This window comes from Rhyacophila brunnea, unplaced genomic scaffold, assembly GCF_057557595.1.
Source record: "Rhyacophila brunnea isolate RB1 unplaced genomic scaffold, BYU_Rbru_1.0 scaffold_12, whole genome shotgun sequence".
Lineage (NCBI taxonomy): Eukaryota > Metazoa > Arthropoda > Insecta > Trichoptera > Rhyacophilidae > Rhyacophila > Rhyacophila brunnea.
The window spans coordinates 38163387-38178760 of NW_028232774.1; the positions used below are offsets into that span (position 1 = coordinate 38163387).

The 15374-nt window shown below is 34.1% G+C and overlaps 1 protein-coding gene across 1 annotated transcript; it reads left to right on the forward strand.

The window, feature by feature from the left end:
• The first annotated feature begins 361 nt into the window (after positions 1-361).
• On the forward strand, positions 362-15146 carry LOC147078143 (E3 ubiquitin ligase Rnf121). Its single transcript, XM_085961249.1, has 9 exons — positions 362-643; positions 4324-4358; positions 6566-6707; positions 8006-8160; positions 9434-9662; positions 11102-11204; positions 12577-12709; positions 13102-14481; positions 14947-15146. The coding sequence occupies exons 1-8, from the start codon at positions 611-613 to the stop codon at positions 13220-13222; spliced, it is 951 nt and encodes a 316-aa protein (XP_085817375.1). The 5' UTR covers positions 362-610; the 3' UTR covers positions 13223-14481; positions 14947-15146.
• The last annotated feature ends 228 nt before the right edge of the window (positions 15147-15374 follow it).

Below are 15374 nucleotides of genomic sequence, written 5' to 3' on the forward strand. Positions count from 1 at the left end.
TACTTATTGTTTTTACAGAACGTACCTATTTACTCAATTATTATTGTACATCGGCAATTAATAAGTTTTTATATTTTTGATATTATAGAATGCCCCCGATCCATTGACGAGATATTGTGTAATGTATTTTTTGGCTCGTCGTTATTTTCATCGTTTGAAAGTGTTTCACTAGGAAAATATATTGACATACCCAAAAACACAATATTTCTTGACAATGGATTAGGGCAAGAAGGTCGTGATCGGGATAATTATTATTTGTAAAAAAAATGATTGAATATTTTTTTCGCTTTATAAAATTATTGTCTTTGGTTAAATTTTAAATATGGCTACATTGCCAACTCATCTGTCAAAATTTTCTACTAATCTCTGCTCTATGGCCCAATTTATCCCTGATAACTGATTGCAGCCGCAGTGCCGCGGAGGCAAATTTTTCAATAGTAATTAAAATATAGTCCGGTTTGTCGATTTGGCAGGTCTTTGACACTGCCAATGATAAGACCCAACCTCCAAATAAAAAGTCACCGCACTCAACAAAACCAGTTTGATTTGACGTTTATTGAAAACAACCCAATATAAAGCATTCCTTATTGTATTTTAAAATTAATTGACGATGGATCTCCACAAACCAGTAGATCCCAACAAGGTGAGAACACGTAGGAAATTTAACATTAAATACTGTCATACATTCATTATTTTTTATCCAATGTCTCTGTCAATGTAGAGGTTATTTTGATAAAACTTATATTACAATTTCTTTCATTATTTACAATATTTTTATTTGTAATTATTGACTAGCTAATCAATTCGTTCATATTATTACGTTTTTCATGATTCTTTTGTTACTGAAAACACAAGTACATTGTGAATGCCAGTATTTACTCTTCTTCTTTTTCGGGTGCCTTGTCAGAAGGCTTGTCATATCGAATAAGAGAAACATCAGTACCTTTTAAATATTTTTGAAACTTTAAAAATATTATTAAGTACCTATACAATAAATTGTATTTCATGATGATTAAACACAATGACAGAAGCATATTATGCAACAATGTCCGGTGGAAGTAGGTGGTTTTTCCATAAACAATATAGCTCCAGTGTCTTAACACAACCTACTGGAAGCCAGAAACAAATGACAATCTGTGGCGAAGGACCACTACAAGCAGCGGGCTTTGCACTGCAGGTTTTCATTTGTTTCTGTGTTTCAGTGGGTTGTGTTGGGTTTTAGATCTCAATTAAAACATGTCAACGTAAAAATTCCAGCGGCCACCATTGTTTTATTTGATTCTGTCAATAGAATCGGCATTTAAAAATACCAACAAGGCAAAGAGTATGGATACTCTTGATTTACCGACTTGTAGGGAAAGTTGACAACCATATCTTTTAATATAATTAATTAAGTACCAAAGATGTTGTGAAACAATGTTTAAAATTCCATAAATTATTAAATTACCACATTTAAATATCATGTTCATTATATCTAATGGCCAGGTAATGCAAACGCACCGGTCGCGTTGTTAGCACTAAATGAGTTAATAGACTATTGACATTTACAGCAGTTTACGATAGCCTATTATTACAATATGGGTAAAATAATTTGGGTAATAAAAAGTTGAAATTATTTTTTTTCCGTAGGATATTTATAATAAAAAAAAATACTATTTTTGTTTACTCTAATAGTATGTACGTAGCAAAATACATCTGTTTTTTCATGGCCATGTCCTGTTTTATCAGGTTTAAAATAGCGCTTGGATATGTCATTATGGACTTACTGTTTATTATTCAATGTATTTCATCACATATTCTATTTAAGTCTATACCAGGGATGGCGAACATTTAACACGCACACCATTTTTGTTGACAAAGTTCAAATTTTAGTAGATTTCTATACTTAATTTATATACTGATGTTTTTAAAATTTACTTGATCTGGCAACGCTGGCTTATTTTATCAGCATTCAAACAGATTGCATGACAAATAATATTTTTAAATCGACACACCTTTTTAGCAATATTATGTCTGTGAAAAAAAAATAGTAATGTTGCAGAATGTGAATTGAACTCATTGCCCAAAACGTTTGATTCAATGGAAACTGATATTTTGGACCATCTTTGGATAAACATAATATGACTGCGAACAACTATTTTGATATCAATAATTTGTTTCAAACAAAAAGTAAAACCGTAACGGTTTGATTGAACTAACGTGTAGGGTTCCCTTAACGAAATCACTGCTGACTTGTTAATTAATATTTAATTACCATATTTAAATATCATGTTAATTATATCTAATGGCCAGGTAATTCAAACGCGCCAGTCGCGTTTTTAGCACTAAATGAGTTAACCATGTATTTATTTTTCAATTATCTTTGGTGAGTGGGAAAATTAACTCCAGAAAAACAAGAAATATCTCTTTAAATAATATAATACTTAATCTTTGGTAAATTTTCAATTAACCATTATATTTAAAAAAAAAAAAAAAAAAATATTTTGATTATCTGACATGTGACTATTTTTTTCAAGATTTTTCCGTAAAATCTAACACACTTATAGAAAAAGGTTCGATATCCCTCCTCTATACAGTTGGCTTCCAAAAAATATTGCTTAAAAATAAAATCTTAGTTAGAAGTGTACCCTATATTACGATGAAATATAATATGTTACAAGTGGACTCAATAGCAAAAATACATTCAGTTGTTTTTGGTACAGTGTATTTTACTTAATACGGAATGTATATATTTTTATTTTGTCTACGTTAAAATATGTTTATTGCAACAGTATTCAAAGTGTGCTCGCCACGATAATCCTCAATAAAAATATAGATGATCCTGATTCAAAACACTGATAGATTCGTATGAACTAAAAAATTAACTGCTTTTCCCTTACCACAGATATAATGCACAGAGGTGAAGTTGGATGTGTCTTCACTTGCAAACGGCCAAAAAAACTATATATTATTGTGATTCTGAAGAAAAAAAATTCGGTACTGTTCGGTTATCAGGAATACAGCGGAAAACACATTTTGAAAATACCCGATATACTGGATTATTTGTTAGTTTGGGTTAGTTTAGGTTGGGTTAGGTTAGGTTTACCTAACAAATAATCCAGTTTATCAGCTATTTTCAAAATGTGTTTTCCGCTGAATTCCTGATAACCGAACAGTACCAAAAATTCAATTGCCACACACTATAGGGTGCTGTGAAACGATAACTGCTGGCCAATTACTCTACTCCCTACGTGAAAATGATTGTATCGAAATGATTCTAATTTTATTTACATGAACACATACATTACAAATTGTAAGTTTAGATGCACACGATATGACACGAAAAAATAATAAAACAACATTGTTTAAATAACATTATACCTAGGTAAATAAAACAGAATTGAAAAAATATAATGAAATACCAGATAGCACTCCGAGTAGCCCCTTACTTAGGAATTTATAAAACAACGTCCACCTAAACTCAACTCAGGCAAGTGGAATATATCAATACGAATATTGTATATACGTTATTGACACTTATGCTTTGAATACATTATCATCACGTTACGTGCTGTCACAGTAAGTTGCTGCTACGGAGAAACTATGTTTAATATCGTTTCTCTTGGTACGTATTTAAAATGATATCAGACTGATGCTCCCATCCAGTGGTACATTTTGAATCTTTAAACGAACATTGTCAGTTTGCAAAATCTGCCGAAATGTCCAGAACAACAATAAAGTCACCTCACGCGTATCGCGCTACATCGCCAACCGCACTACTCAATGAACGTTTTTTATTATGTCTATACATTTTCGACTCACGTCAAAACGCGTTCTCTTTATTTTTATTTTTCTCTCTATGTATTTTCTATTAAATTATTATCTATGATCTGCTGGTTGGGTTCTGTTCAAAATATTATGTATGGATGTAATATCGCAAGTAATTTTAACATACGCACACGTAGAAACTGTTAAAATTAATTGAAATTACCAAAAATAATGAATAATAATTCAAAACACTAATAAATTAGTGTTGGCACATTCCATCATTGAATTTATAGAGATACTTAGTGATCATTCAAAATATTCTGCGGAATGATGAAACCATAGACTAAATTTGTCGCAGTGACAGCATGTGACGTGATCATAATGTAATCGCAGCTTTAGTGTTCTTATGTCACAGAATCCCATAGTGTGTGCAGGTACCCCAATCATAATGGAAAGAATAAAACACAGTCAATGTTTTCATCCTGCTCTTTCTTATATCAATGCCTTACGCTTCTCTTACTTCTCTCTGATTTGTAATTACTGTTAAGTGATGTTGTGTCTTATTTTAATTTTCAGACGTTGGACGAGCTAACGTCGGAAGAAAAAATGAGGTGAATATTACATTTGTCTGTATTTGTGCTTTTCTCTATCTCTAATCTGGCTTGATTGTCTACATTATAAGAACTATGGTCAGTGACTGACTTAAATGGCATTACTACCGCATGCCATTTCAACGCCATCTAATGTTTGACTAAAATAAGTGTTGCCAGAACATTATTTTAACAAAGAAGATACACTCAAAAAAATACCTACATATTTTAAAAAAAATGTTAAACTAGGGTCGTGTTCCAAGATTATGAGGGTTTTCAAATAATGTACATCAGTAGCGAAGAGTGGAAACAGGCTGTTAAGATCTGCCGTAAATAGTGCACATTAAACTTTGTTACTTTCCAAGATTTATTATTAAAAAAAATTTTGCTGATCGATGTCTGATTATTCACTTATGGCTATACCTCAGTTGAGGCATGATCTAAAAAGATCCTGGCTGGGCGATGCGCGGATTGCTGGTCGCGGGTGCAAATGACGCATGTCGAACGAAGTACAATTTGTCATATAAATCCAACATGCGTCCATTTAATGTTCTGTTTATTGTTCTATTAGTAACAATAATAATATATTCATTGACATGTTTTTTTCTTCAAGTAAATCGGTAACGTTTTTAGTCATCTTTACACGATTTAAGAATTAATACCCCCGTCGCCATCATGAAACAAATTGATTTGTTCCCGGCTCGACGTTCGCTCTCCGAATGCCAGCGAGTCCAAAATTTCGTCGCGCCTATAGTTGAAAATTATTTGCCGTTTCACTGATGTATAGTAACAATAGAATTTTCATGATGTATTTTTTGTATTCGCATTCAAACTGTTCAATGTGTGTCTGTTGTAATATAAAATTAAAAAACTAATTTAATAAAATACTATTTATAGAAATAATAGTTTTTCTGCGTTAGTGGTCCCTGAAATATTTCTCTTGTTTTTACCGGTACACATGTGTAAAAAAGTTAAATAGTAAGACCGTGATGTCAATAAGTATGTGTCCTTTGCATGAATCTTATGAATGAAAAAATTCACTATCTATAGTAACATCAATCATAATATCTAGATAATGAAATACTCATCACAATAACAGTTGGCATAAACTGACATTAACTAAACTTATCAGTTAATATTATTAGATTATAATGTATAGTCGATATCAAACCTTTCGATCAAGCGATTCACATATTATAATCTCTCAATTGAATTAACATTCCTCGCATACATAACTATTTATAATTTTTTTTTTTTGTTATTGTTATGCTTTGAAAATCGCTCTTCTATATTCTGGGTCTATGACATGTGTCAACACGCCCGTGCCTGCGTAGACTTATTATTACATAATGAATGCGGATAGAGTTGGGTATTTCTCGAAATGATGAAATTTTCAATTCTCGAGATTCAGGATTTCCAGAAAAGAATTCTTGAGATTTCTCGAGATATTGGGGAAATTTAAAAAAAACTGTAAAAATCCTCAAATCAGTGTAAGAACAGACAAATTCCAAAAAAATATGTTTTTTTTTTTTATCTATGTAAGAAAACAAACAAAATAGAAGTAGGAAAACAAAAATAATTCAAAACATTACTTATTAAAATAGGATTTGAAAAAATACAGACTGTCAATCCATACAAATGTCAAAAAAAAAAAATCCATCCGATACAAAATTCCCTGATGTTGCAAAAATTGTGTTTCCTGTCCACTTTTTTCATATAGAAAATGGTTTTTTCAATTATTATTTGATAATAAAGAAATCCCGAGAAAAGATTCTCGAGATCTGGGATTTCCTGAAATGTTAAAAATTTCAATTCTCGAGATTCGGGATGGAAAATCTCGAAAATTTCTCGAGAATTCCCATCAGGAAATTCCCGAAACCCAACTCTAGATGTGGATGTCTTTGAAAGGATCTGTGGAACTAAAATTTCCCCTTCTTTTTCGTGAACATATCTCACTCTCAGCTTCTGCTACTATTCTTTACGTTAGAAATGGCTGCCACATCATATTTTTTATAAAAAATATAATCTGTTAAAAAATACTCTCATGAGTGGGTCAAGATCCTCGATGGATTGCGGAGCCAATTGAAAAAAAAATTGGCATCTCAAACGTATAGAATAAGCCAGTCACAACAAGCGTAGAGACAATCTGATTTGTTTTTGAATCGTTAGGTGTAATAATTATTATTTGTTGGCGATAATTGCTCACCACAGAATGAATGTTTTTTCAGGTTAGAGCATCAGAAGCTACACGAGCTGCACAAAGGCCACGATGCCATGCATATGGAGATGGTACTCATTCTGATTGCCACCATGTTTGTTGCTCAAATATTCCTTGTCGAGTGGAAGAGAAGACACTACAGATCTTACTCGGTAAATATATTATACATTTTTATTGACCATGTCCGATCCTAAGAAGATCATATGGGCCTCCACAGGGTCGAGGCTTTACGTCAAGAGATTTTTGTTTTTACGAAAATGGATGTTAGTCACTTGCTCAACCTATAGGTCTATATTCTGACTCCAAACACGCGATGAAAAATAATATGTGTATTTGCCAAACCCTGGATTCGAACCCAGGACCCCGGACATTATAGGCCAATGCATTAGTCGATTGGGCATCGTGTTATATACCATATTATACGTCATACTACTTGTTAACCCATTGGTGACCGAATTTATTTTTGTATATTGAATACAAAATTGACTTCTATCAATCAAATATTAATAACTCAAAAGGTTGTTTTAAATCATTTGATTTTTTGAACATAAATAAAATAATTACAAGATAAAAAGAACTTTTTATTTACGACGTTTTTAAATTTTCTGTTGAATTATTATGCTCAATATGCTCAAACTTGTACTTGATATGAAGTAAATAAAAAACAAACAAATATAGAATACTGAAATGTAATTTTGACATTTAATTTTGATTTCCATAGTAACGCATGTATATATTAATAATTTAGTTGCTAGGACCACACCCTTAGCAACCAATAATATTCTTTTACTTTTTACGGATTTTTCTGAAATAACTTTCCATACAAAACAGAATTAACTGAAAATTAATTCAATTCTGCCTAAAGATGACTTTCTGGCTAAAAGTATTAAAAGAATGCATTGGCATCGTGTTCTGATATATTCTACAAGTTTCAAATGTCTAGCTGGCCGGGAAGTTAGTTAAAAATCGATTGCAAGATTTGTACTCGACAAATAACCACCGGACAAACAAGAACACGACCTAATAAAAATGTAAAAAGGATGCTTTAATATGATTTCAAAGACAGAAAAGAAAAAAAATATATTTAAAGCGAGATAGGGAGGTTTAAAGTTCAATGAATAATGTAATGTGAAATGAGAAAAGGGCCATGCTCTTCTTTACGCCACTAAAAAAATCGGTCAAAACCGTATAATGTGAAAGGTGCGTAGAGGTTTCAAGAATCTTACACTGAGGTAGATATTCAATAATACGTGCAGCGTATTGAATAAAAGCCCAATTTTTGGCCATTATGAAATTTACATGTTTTACAAAGTAGACCAACGATATGTGGCTTAATTTATTTTCTATTGTGTCATGTCATTCATATGCATAAATCTTAGGCTTGGGCCCATGCCGTAGACTAAAGATATTTAAATTACTTTTGTTGAATGAATTTTTTTTTATGTTATAGCTAGTCACAATGATAGCCATGTGGATAATTCCAGCCGGCTTATGTTTAAAAAACCAATGGTGGCGATTCATCTTTATTTGGCTCGTCTTCACTTGCATAACGACGCTAATCGGCAGAAAAGCAGTACAAAAGCCACTGGAAGGAACCACACCTAGGTAGTAATACAATTCGAGTCAATATTACAAAACTTGTCCGGAAACTTACTTCACTGTGAAATGTTGTATCGGAAATATATGGCCGTATATTAAAGACCGTCCAACCTCTTTCGTAGTTCTGACATAAAATTCATTTCTTAAATAAAACACGGTACACTTTACGGGAAGCCAGCAGCAAACAAATATTGAAAATAGACGATATACTGGATTATTAGTTAGGTTAGGTTAGGTTTTCATTTTTGAATTGATGAATTTTGTCAAAATCAGCTATGACAATTGAATAAATGTTCATATTGAATCTATTAAAATCGGAGACCGTATAGTATACAGTCATCTCTTTCCGATAAGAAAGCTCACTGTGAAATGTTTCACATACAATTTACATGTAAATTTTAATTGGAAACAAACATGTTTTAAAAAGTATATTATAAGTAGACTTTATAAACAGTCTTCAACAATCGAAATTTTTTGCTCGTTCAGTCGATTCCCTACTTTTAATAATGCAGTTTAAAATTATTAAGTTACTGATGGACACCGCATATTGAGATAAATAAAAGATAATGCGGACATGACTGGATCACTTTGAAACGGTGTTGGTGTCATTTGAAAGTAACGATACCAGTCGCCTGCACTGCCAGCAGAATTGGACACCATTCTACCTCGTTCACGGCGGTACTCGATGACTCCTTGCAGTGTCGCGTTTAGTTAGATAGAGACCCGACGCACTGACTGATCACATAATAAAATTTAAGATTTAGATATATTTTAATAACGTGTCGTATCTCTGGCCAGAGCAACTTAAACTTCATAAAAAATTTGATGGGCAATTTACATGTAACCATTACAAAGTACATGTTCAAGACATTCACAACATGAGATGAAATCGTGGGCGTACAGGCAGAAGTCACTAACTCCAGTTTTGACAAAATTGAGATTTTAATGTCATTATATAGAAAAAGTCATGCTGCTTGACTAACATAAGTCACGATTTAAAATTATTGAACATATAAAAAAATAAAAGTAACGAAGAACTCAAAAAATAAAGATTTTACAACCATTTTAAGAAAAACAAAAACTTAAAACATCGATTATCTCAAAACTGTGTATTTGGAGTTAGTGACTCCTGCCTGTACGACCACGAAATATAATGTAAAGACAATTAAGTAATACAATGACAACAGTAAAAATAGATATTGCATATAAATATTAAAAAAACATTAATTTATTTTACGAAAAATTATGTATTAATTCTTGAACACTTTTATTTCCGTAGGCTAGTTTATAAATGGTTCTATTTCCTGTACAAACTGAGTTGTTTCCTGGGCGTGATCGGCTACATTATAATGATGGCGACACTTTTTGGGCTGAATGTTGTGTTTGACAAGAAACCGCATGTGTGGATGGACGTGGGACTCCTGTTTCTCTTCTACGGACTGTACTATGGAGTTCTCGGAAGAGACATCTCGGAAATATGCGCAGATAAAATGGCAGCGCACGTCGGGGTGAGTTGGTCTTAATTACGTCATGTTATTTCATCGACAGTGACAATTACATTTACATATGTTATTTCTTCGTCAAATATGTATATTTAATTCAATTGTTATTTAATAGGTATTAACTACATGGTAATGTCATTGTAACGATTATCATCATTTATGGCACTACAACCCTTGACTGGTTTTGGCTTCCTTCAAAAACTTCCTCCATTCTGGTCGATTCAGCGCCGACACTCTCCAGTTGCTTTGACAGAGCATTCTTAAATCTCCTGTGGTTCAGTCCTGCCATCTCAATTTCGGCCATCCAGATCTTCTCTTGCTCTCGGGGGTTGCGTACAATGCTCGCCTTGCCGGTATATCCTCCGGCATTCTATGCACGTTGACGTGGCTGATCCAGCGCAGTCTGCATTTTCATATGCCACGTGATCTTTTCAATTCAATTCAACTTTTTTTTTAACATACTGTGGACATTACAAATTATAAGTTTAAGACGTTCACAACATGACATAAAACATTATAAAGAAGAAGAAAAAGTAATAAAAGCGATAAAAATAAAAGTATAAAAAGAGAACATAATATAAACGTACAAAAGCAGTGAAAATACAATTATACATCTATAAAAGTTCAAAGAAGTACACCGAGTTTGCTAAGAAGACCCTATTTTAAGAATTTATAAAACAGTATCCCCCTAAACTCACTCTCACGCAAGTGGAATATATCGACACCCGAAGCAATTTGGTTGAACATAGTTATTGCCCTCCCAATTGGCATTACCAGTGGCAGGTTGATTCTGGTTGAATAAACAACTGATGCTCTCTATTTCTAAGATATTTATCAGGGGGACACAGGTCAACACTGCCCAGAATGGCAGAGTTCTCATTTATACCTTTTATGCCGTGTGTACAGCCCCTCATTATACCTTGACCTCCAAATGCCACTTTCTTGAACAGCGCCAAAGATTCTTCTCAAAACTCTCCTTTCAAAAATATTTCTTACTCTCTTCTCTCATACTTTATGCTGAGTGCCCAGCATTGTGATCAATAGATTAATACTGAGCGTAAGAGAGTTTTATATGAGATTGTTTTGGTTTTCCTTGAGAGAGCCTTGTTCTTTAGAAGCCTTCGGAATCCAAAATAGCATGTGTTCGTGAGGGCGATTCATTTTGTCACTTGTGTTATTAGTGTTTGTGACAAGGGATCCTAGAGAAACAAATGAATCAACAGTTTCAAAAGCAACGCCGCCAATGATAATGCTATTATTATCGTCTGTTGCACTGTGGAGAACTGGCATGTATTTTGTTTTACTTTCGTTTATTCGGAGTCCCGTGTTTGCAGCAGCTGACTTTACAGAAATAAATGCCCGTTTGAGGGCTTCTGAGGACCGGGCAATGATATCAACATTGTAACGATACTGTTCCATGATCACAATTGGCTTATTATTTTCAGTATTATCGACCGCAAGGGATGCCGACGCGGCAATTGGACCAGAATGTGTGCGCAGTATGTGGGAATCCCCTTCTAGTCCCGACCGGAGAGGAAGGAATTATAGGTAACTAAAAGATATCATACTCGGTGTTATATTTTTGACTCTGAAATTTTCAAAGTGTGCACCTCGACACCCTGAGAAACATAATATATTTATTTTTACATTTCCATGTAATAATAAAAAAGACAGTCAATTGGCGTCATCACCACTTAATCAAGTATCCAGCGATGTAAACTGAGCAATCCATGCAACATCACACTTAGTCAGCCTGCAGTATTATAGTGGAACTACCTAACCTTAAAATTTCACAACTGCACGAATTACATAGAGTAAATTTAATTATTCTTACCATTATTCTTCTTCTTCGATGGCGCTACGGCTCAAGTCGAGCCCTGTCCGCTGTCCTCCAGCCGGTACGGTCCTCCGCACGTTTTTCCAGTTCCTGATTTTTAGCAGCTGGTTGGCATCTTTTGTAATGTTTATTATTTCCAACTGCTTTTATATGAAGCCTATTGCCTAGTTTTCTCCCGCTCGGCGTCGCTTTAACTACATCATATCGTCTCTGTTCTGGCAGAAAACACTAACTGGAGAATACTAGTTTTGAGTAATTTGACTTTGAAGTTGTTGAAATGTTCGAAATGGTCTATCACATGAGTTTATTAAGTAATCGTAAAAAGGATGACTTTAAAATAAAGACTGTTTATTTATTATGAAGGTTTCCAGACGGTAAAGTTTGAAATAAGGAACATTTTGGTATAACTAACTCAATATGTCATTTTTTCGAATTAGTGTCTTCTCCCAGAACAGTGACGATATTTTCTGTCAAAACTATCGAACTTATGTGGTATGTTTGATCACATTATATTTGGTTGAGTGGTCGTACCACAAAATTAACGCGCATGTCACCGTCTCCTGCGGGCTTTGAGTCTTACTAGTAAGGTGTAGCTGTATCTAGTTTGATTACTTGTGATGACCCCCGTGGTTCAGTGCGTAAGGCGCAGACCTTTCAGCCACGGGCTCCGGGTTCGATTTTTGGTGAGGTCACAATATACTTATATGATTTTCTCAAAGCCTGGGTGCTTGCGATTGTTTCACTTCCATTACTAAATACACTGTTGTCATTAGACCTCGTGTCCTGTTGTAGTGTTAAAAATAAATTACAATATTTGAAAAACAATGACACTCAATCAGAATCGTCCACATCACTGATTGGTAATTTGTTTTAAGCCGGCGAATTGTTGTGTGTCGAAACTGAAGAAGTTCTGAACACCTTTTTATCTTAGTTTTTAAGTCCGGCTATAGCTTATGATACGCGACTGCACAAAGATTTCAATTGTCTCTTCAAACTTAGTCACAGTTTTACATTGAACTGATCAAATAAATGAACTTTTAAAATTTACGCTTATCCTAAATTATTCTTTATTATATTTTGCAGAGAATACCTACAAGCTGTCTTGCGGCCACGTTTTCCATGAGTTCTGCATCAGGGGATGGTGCATTGTTGGAAAGAAACAAACCTGCCCTTACTGCAAAGAGAAGGTGGACCTCAAAAGAATGTTCAGCAATCCGTATCCTTTTATGCCGTAGATTAGCACTAGAAAATAGTGCAATGCATAAAAACCGTGATTTGTATCACCTTGGAATTATAAGTAGTTAATTATTGTTATTGTTACAATAAGTGCTATGTTTTAACAGCACCACCCTTGGCTGTGCTAACTTTTAGAGCGAGATAGATAGTTTAGACGGCTAACTTATTGTAACAATTATAATACCTCAATATATAAATATGATAAACTACTTTCGATAGCCGCCGATAGCAGCCTTGTGTATAGAATAGATGTGCTGAGTGGGTTTAGCGAGTAAGTTACTCGGATATGGAATATACCACTTTACAGCTTTCCGTCATCACTTTGTATATTATTAGTATGAAAGATGTTGTTCCTTGACTATTGGTTATCAGATGGGAAAGACCGCACGTTCTTTATGGCCAGCTGCTGGACTGGATTCGACTTCTGGTGGCGTGGCAGCCGCTCATCCTGTGCCTGGTGCAAGGCATCAACTGGGCACTCGGACTCGAATAGCATCCGCCCCAACACTAAATTATTATTACCATAGTATTAAATACGTCACCTTGTATATACTTTGTTACGCCGACAGCGTATCGGGCGGCGTGCCAAATTTTCAAAGCACGGTAACGTCGCGAAGCACAGAATCTATCGCCTGACACTCCATCCTGAATTCAATTCAAAGCCGCCAACTTAAATGATAGAATGTAACATTGTTTTATGGAAGTAGTGTAAAAGATTCTACTGTGCGCCTTCTATATATTGACATCTACGTCATGGTGCTGAATGCGATTTATTACGTCATGTGCTTTTTGCAAGCTGGCGATATTGCAGGTTACATGTGTATTGTACGTAAAACATTTCACCGTGCCACAGTTCGCCATGAGCTTACTTATTGGAAAGAGATGACCGTATACTATATGGTCTCCAATTTTATTAGATTCAATATGAACATTAATTCAATTTTCATAGCCGATTTTGGCAAAATTCATGAATTCAAGAATGAAAACCTAACCTAACCTAACAAATAATCCAAATAAAATTTGTTTGCCGCTGGCTTCCTGTAAACGGACAAGAACCTTGTTTTATTTAGACATGAATTTTATGTCAGTACTATACGACCCAAAGAGGTTGGACGGTCTTTAATATACAACCATATATTTCCGATACAAAATTTCACGGTGAAGTGTGATATGGCGAACTGCATACGTACAAGTTTCCGGACATGCATATTGCAATTGTTTTTTTAACGACGTGTATGTCTCGATATAGAAGCCGCAGTCTAGTTCAATTGGACGTATTATTTTATCCATCGAGGATTAACAGTGTCATACTGAATTATGTCGTACTTAATATATGTTTATATCGTTGTTCCGAAGGTAAAACTCGCTAAGGTACATTGTGGAAAAAACTGATAAATTTAGACTGTTTCTATCAGTTTATGATTAGTATTTTTTGATAAAATGTTAGTGATAGTGAACTCATACACGCAAACTCGGTTCAGTCACAACTCGTCGACTTTGTGTATGATAAATTGAGATGAGAACACATAAGTAACTTAATGTACTGCCTGCCACATACAACGTCAACACGACAATGTTTTTTTGAAAAACAACAATTCGCACCTGCACAAAGTTGGAAGGCGCTAAAGGAGCATGAATACTACTAATGTAGTTGATATAGTTGGCACCGCCATTTTGTCAATCAGATAAAATTCATACTGTCATCACTTCAGACATGTGTCACTTTTGGTCATTGTTAAAGAAGCCACCGCGGCAGCCTGTCAAAAATGACAATGAACAACAATTGAGTCGCTTAGAATCATAACTCACATTTTCCAAAAATCAAGTTTTGAGATAATCGCTAAAAACCAACAGAGCACTATTTTTTGTAATTAGAAGAACAGTATTGAACTCCCTAGAATATTAATGAGTGAGAGAGTCGAATAACTTTTTTTTTAAAAAATATATATACCTAATACTCCTAACGTTGCAGACATACAGCATACTATGAGAAATAGAGCTCCCCGATTGGTTAGAAAGGCGTTGGTGACAAAACTCTATTCTTTGAAATATACGACATATTACACCAACAATGAACTTTGTCAACGATTTTCACATGGTTTAAATTGACTTTTAATACTCAACTATTTTTCGGTATATAGATTAATTCATTTAGAATCACTTGGCATATTTAACTAAAAAACGACAAAATTGCAATATGTGAGTTATGATTCTAAGCGACTCAATTGTAATAACACCTTTTTTGTACGAGAGGTTAAATTAATATCCTTCCAACATTTGATAAACTATGTACAATCAGACATTGGATCGCGAGCATAATTCGTTCCGGATACGTGTTTGTAATCCAAAGTGAATTTCCCCATAAGAAACAACTGAAACTCAGATGAACCGTTCCAAAACCTATAAATGAATAACACAAAATACCTTTTTATATTCCTATTATTTAAATTAAATATGAATTAATCGAATTTATTAATTATTACGTGGGACAACGTCCACTGTCACTAACAGAATGACTTCTATCTGTTGGCTTACAGGAATCTTTTTCTATTTGTGCGACTTTAACAAGGAACCTATTCAATGACGATTGCTTTTGCCTCTTTTCGAGGATTCCTAAGCAAGAGAAAGAGAGAGAGAAGAACCAT

What these genes read in the sequence shown, in the direction of transcription:
- LOC147078143 (XM_085961249.1), top strand. Translation starts at nt 611, where the DNA reads ATGGATCTCCACAAACCAGTAGATCCCAACAAG. An exon ending in GACACTACAGATCTTACTCG is followed by an intron (nt 6,708 to 8,005) that starts GTAAATATATTA and finishes TTTATGTTATAG; the next exon opens with CTAGTCACAATGATAGCCAT. An exon ending in CGGAGAGGAAGGAATTATAG is followed by an intron (nt 11,205 to 12,576) that starts GTAACTAAAAGA and finishes TATATTTTGCAG; the next exon opens with AGAATACCTACAAGCTGTCT.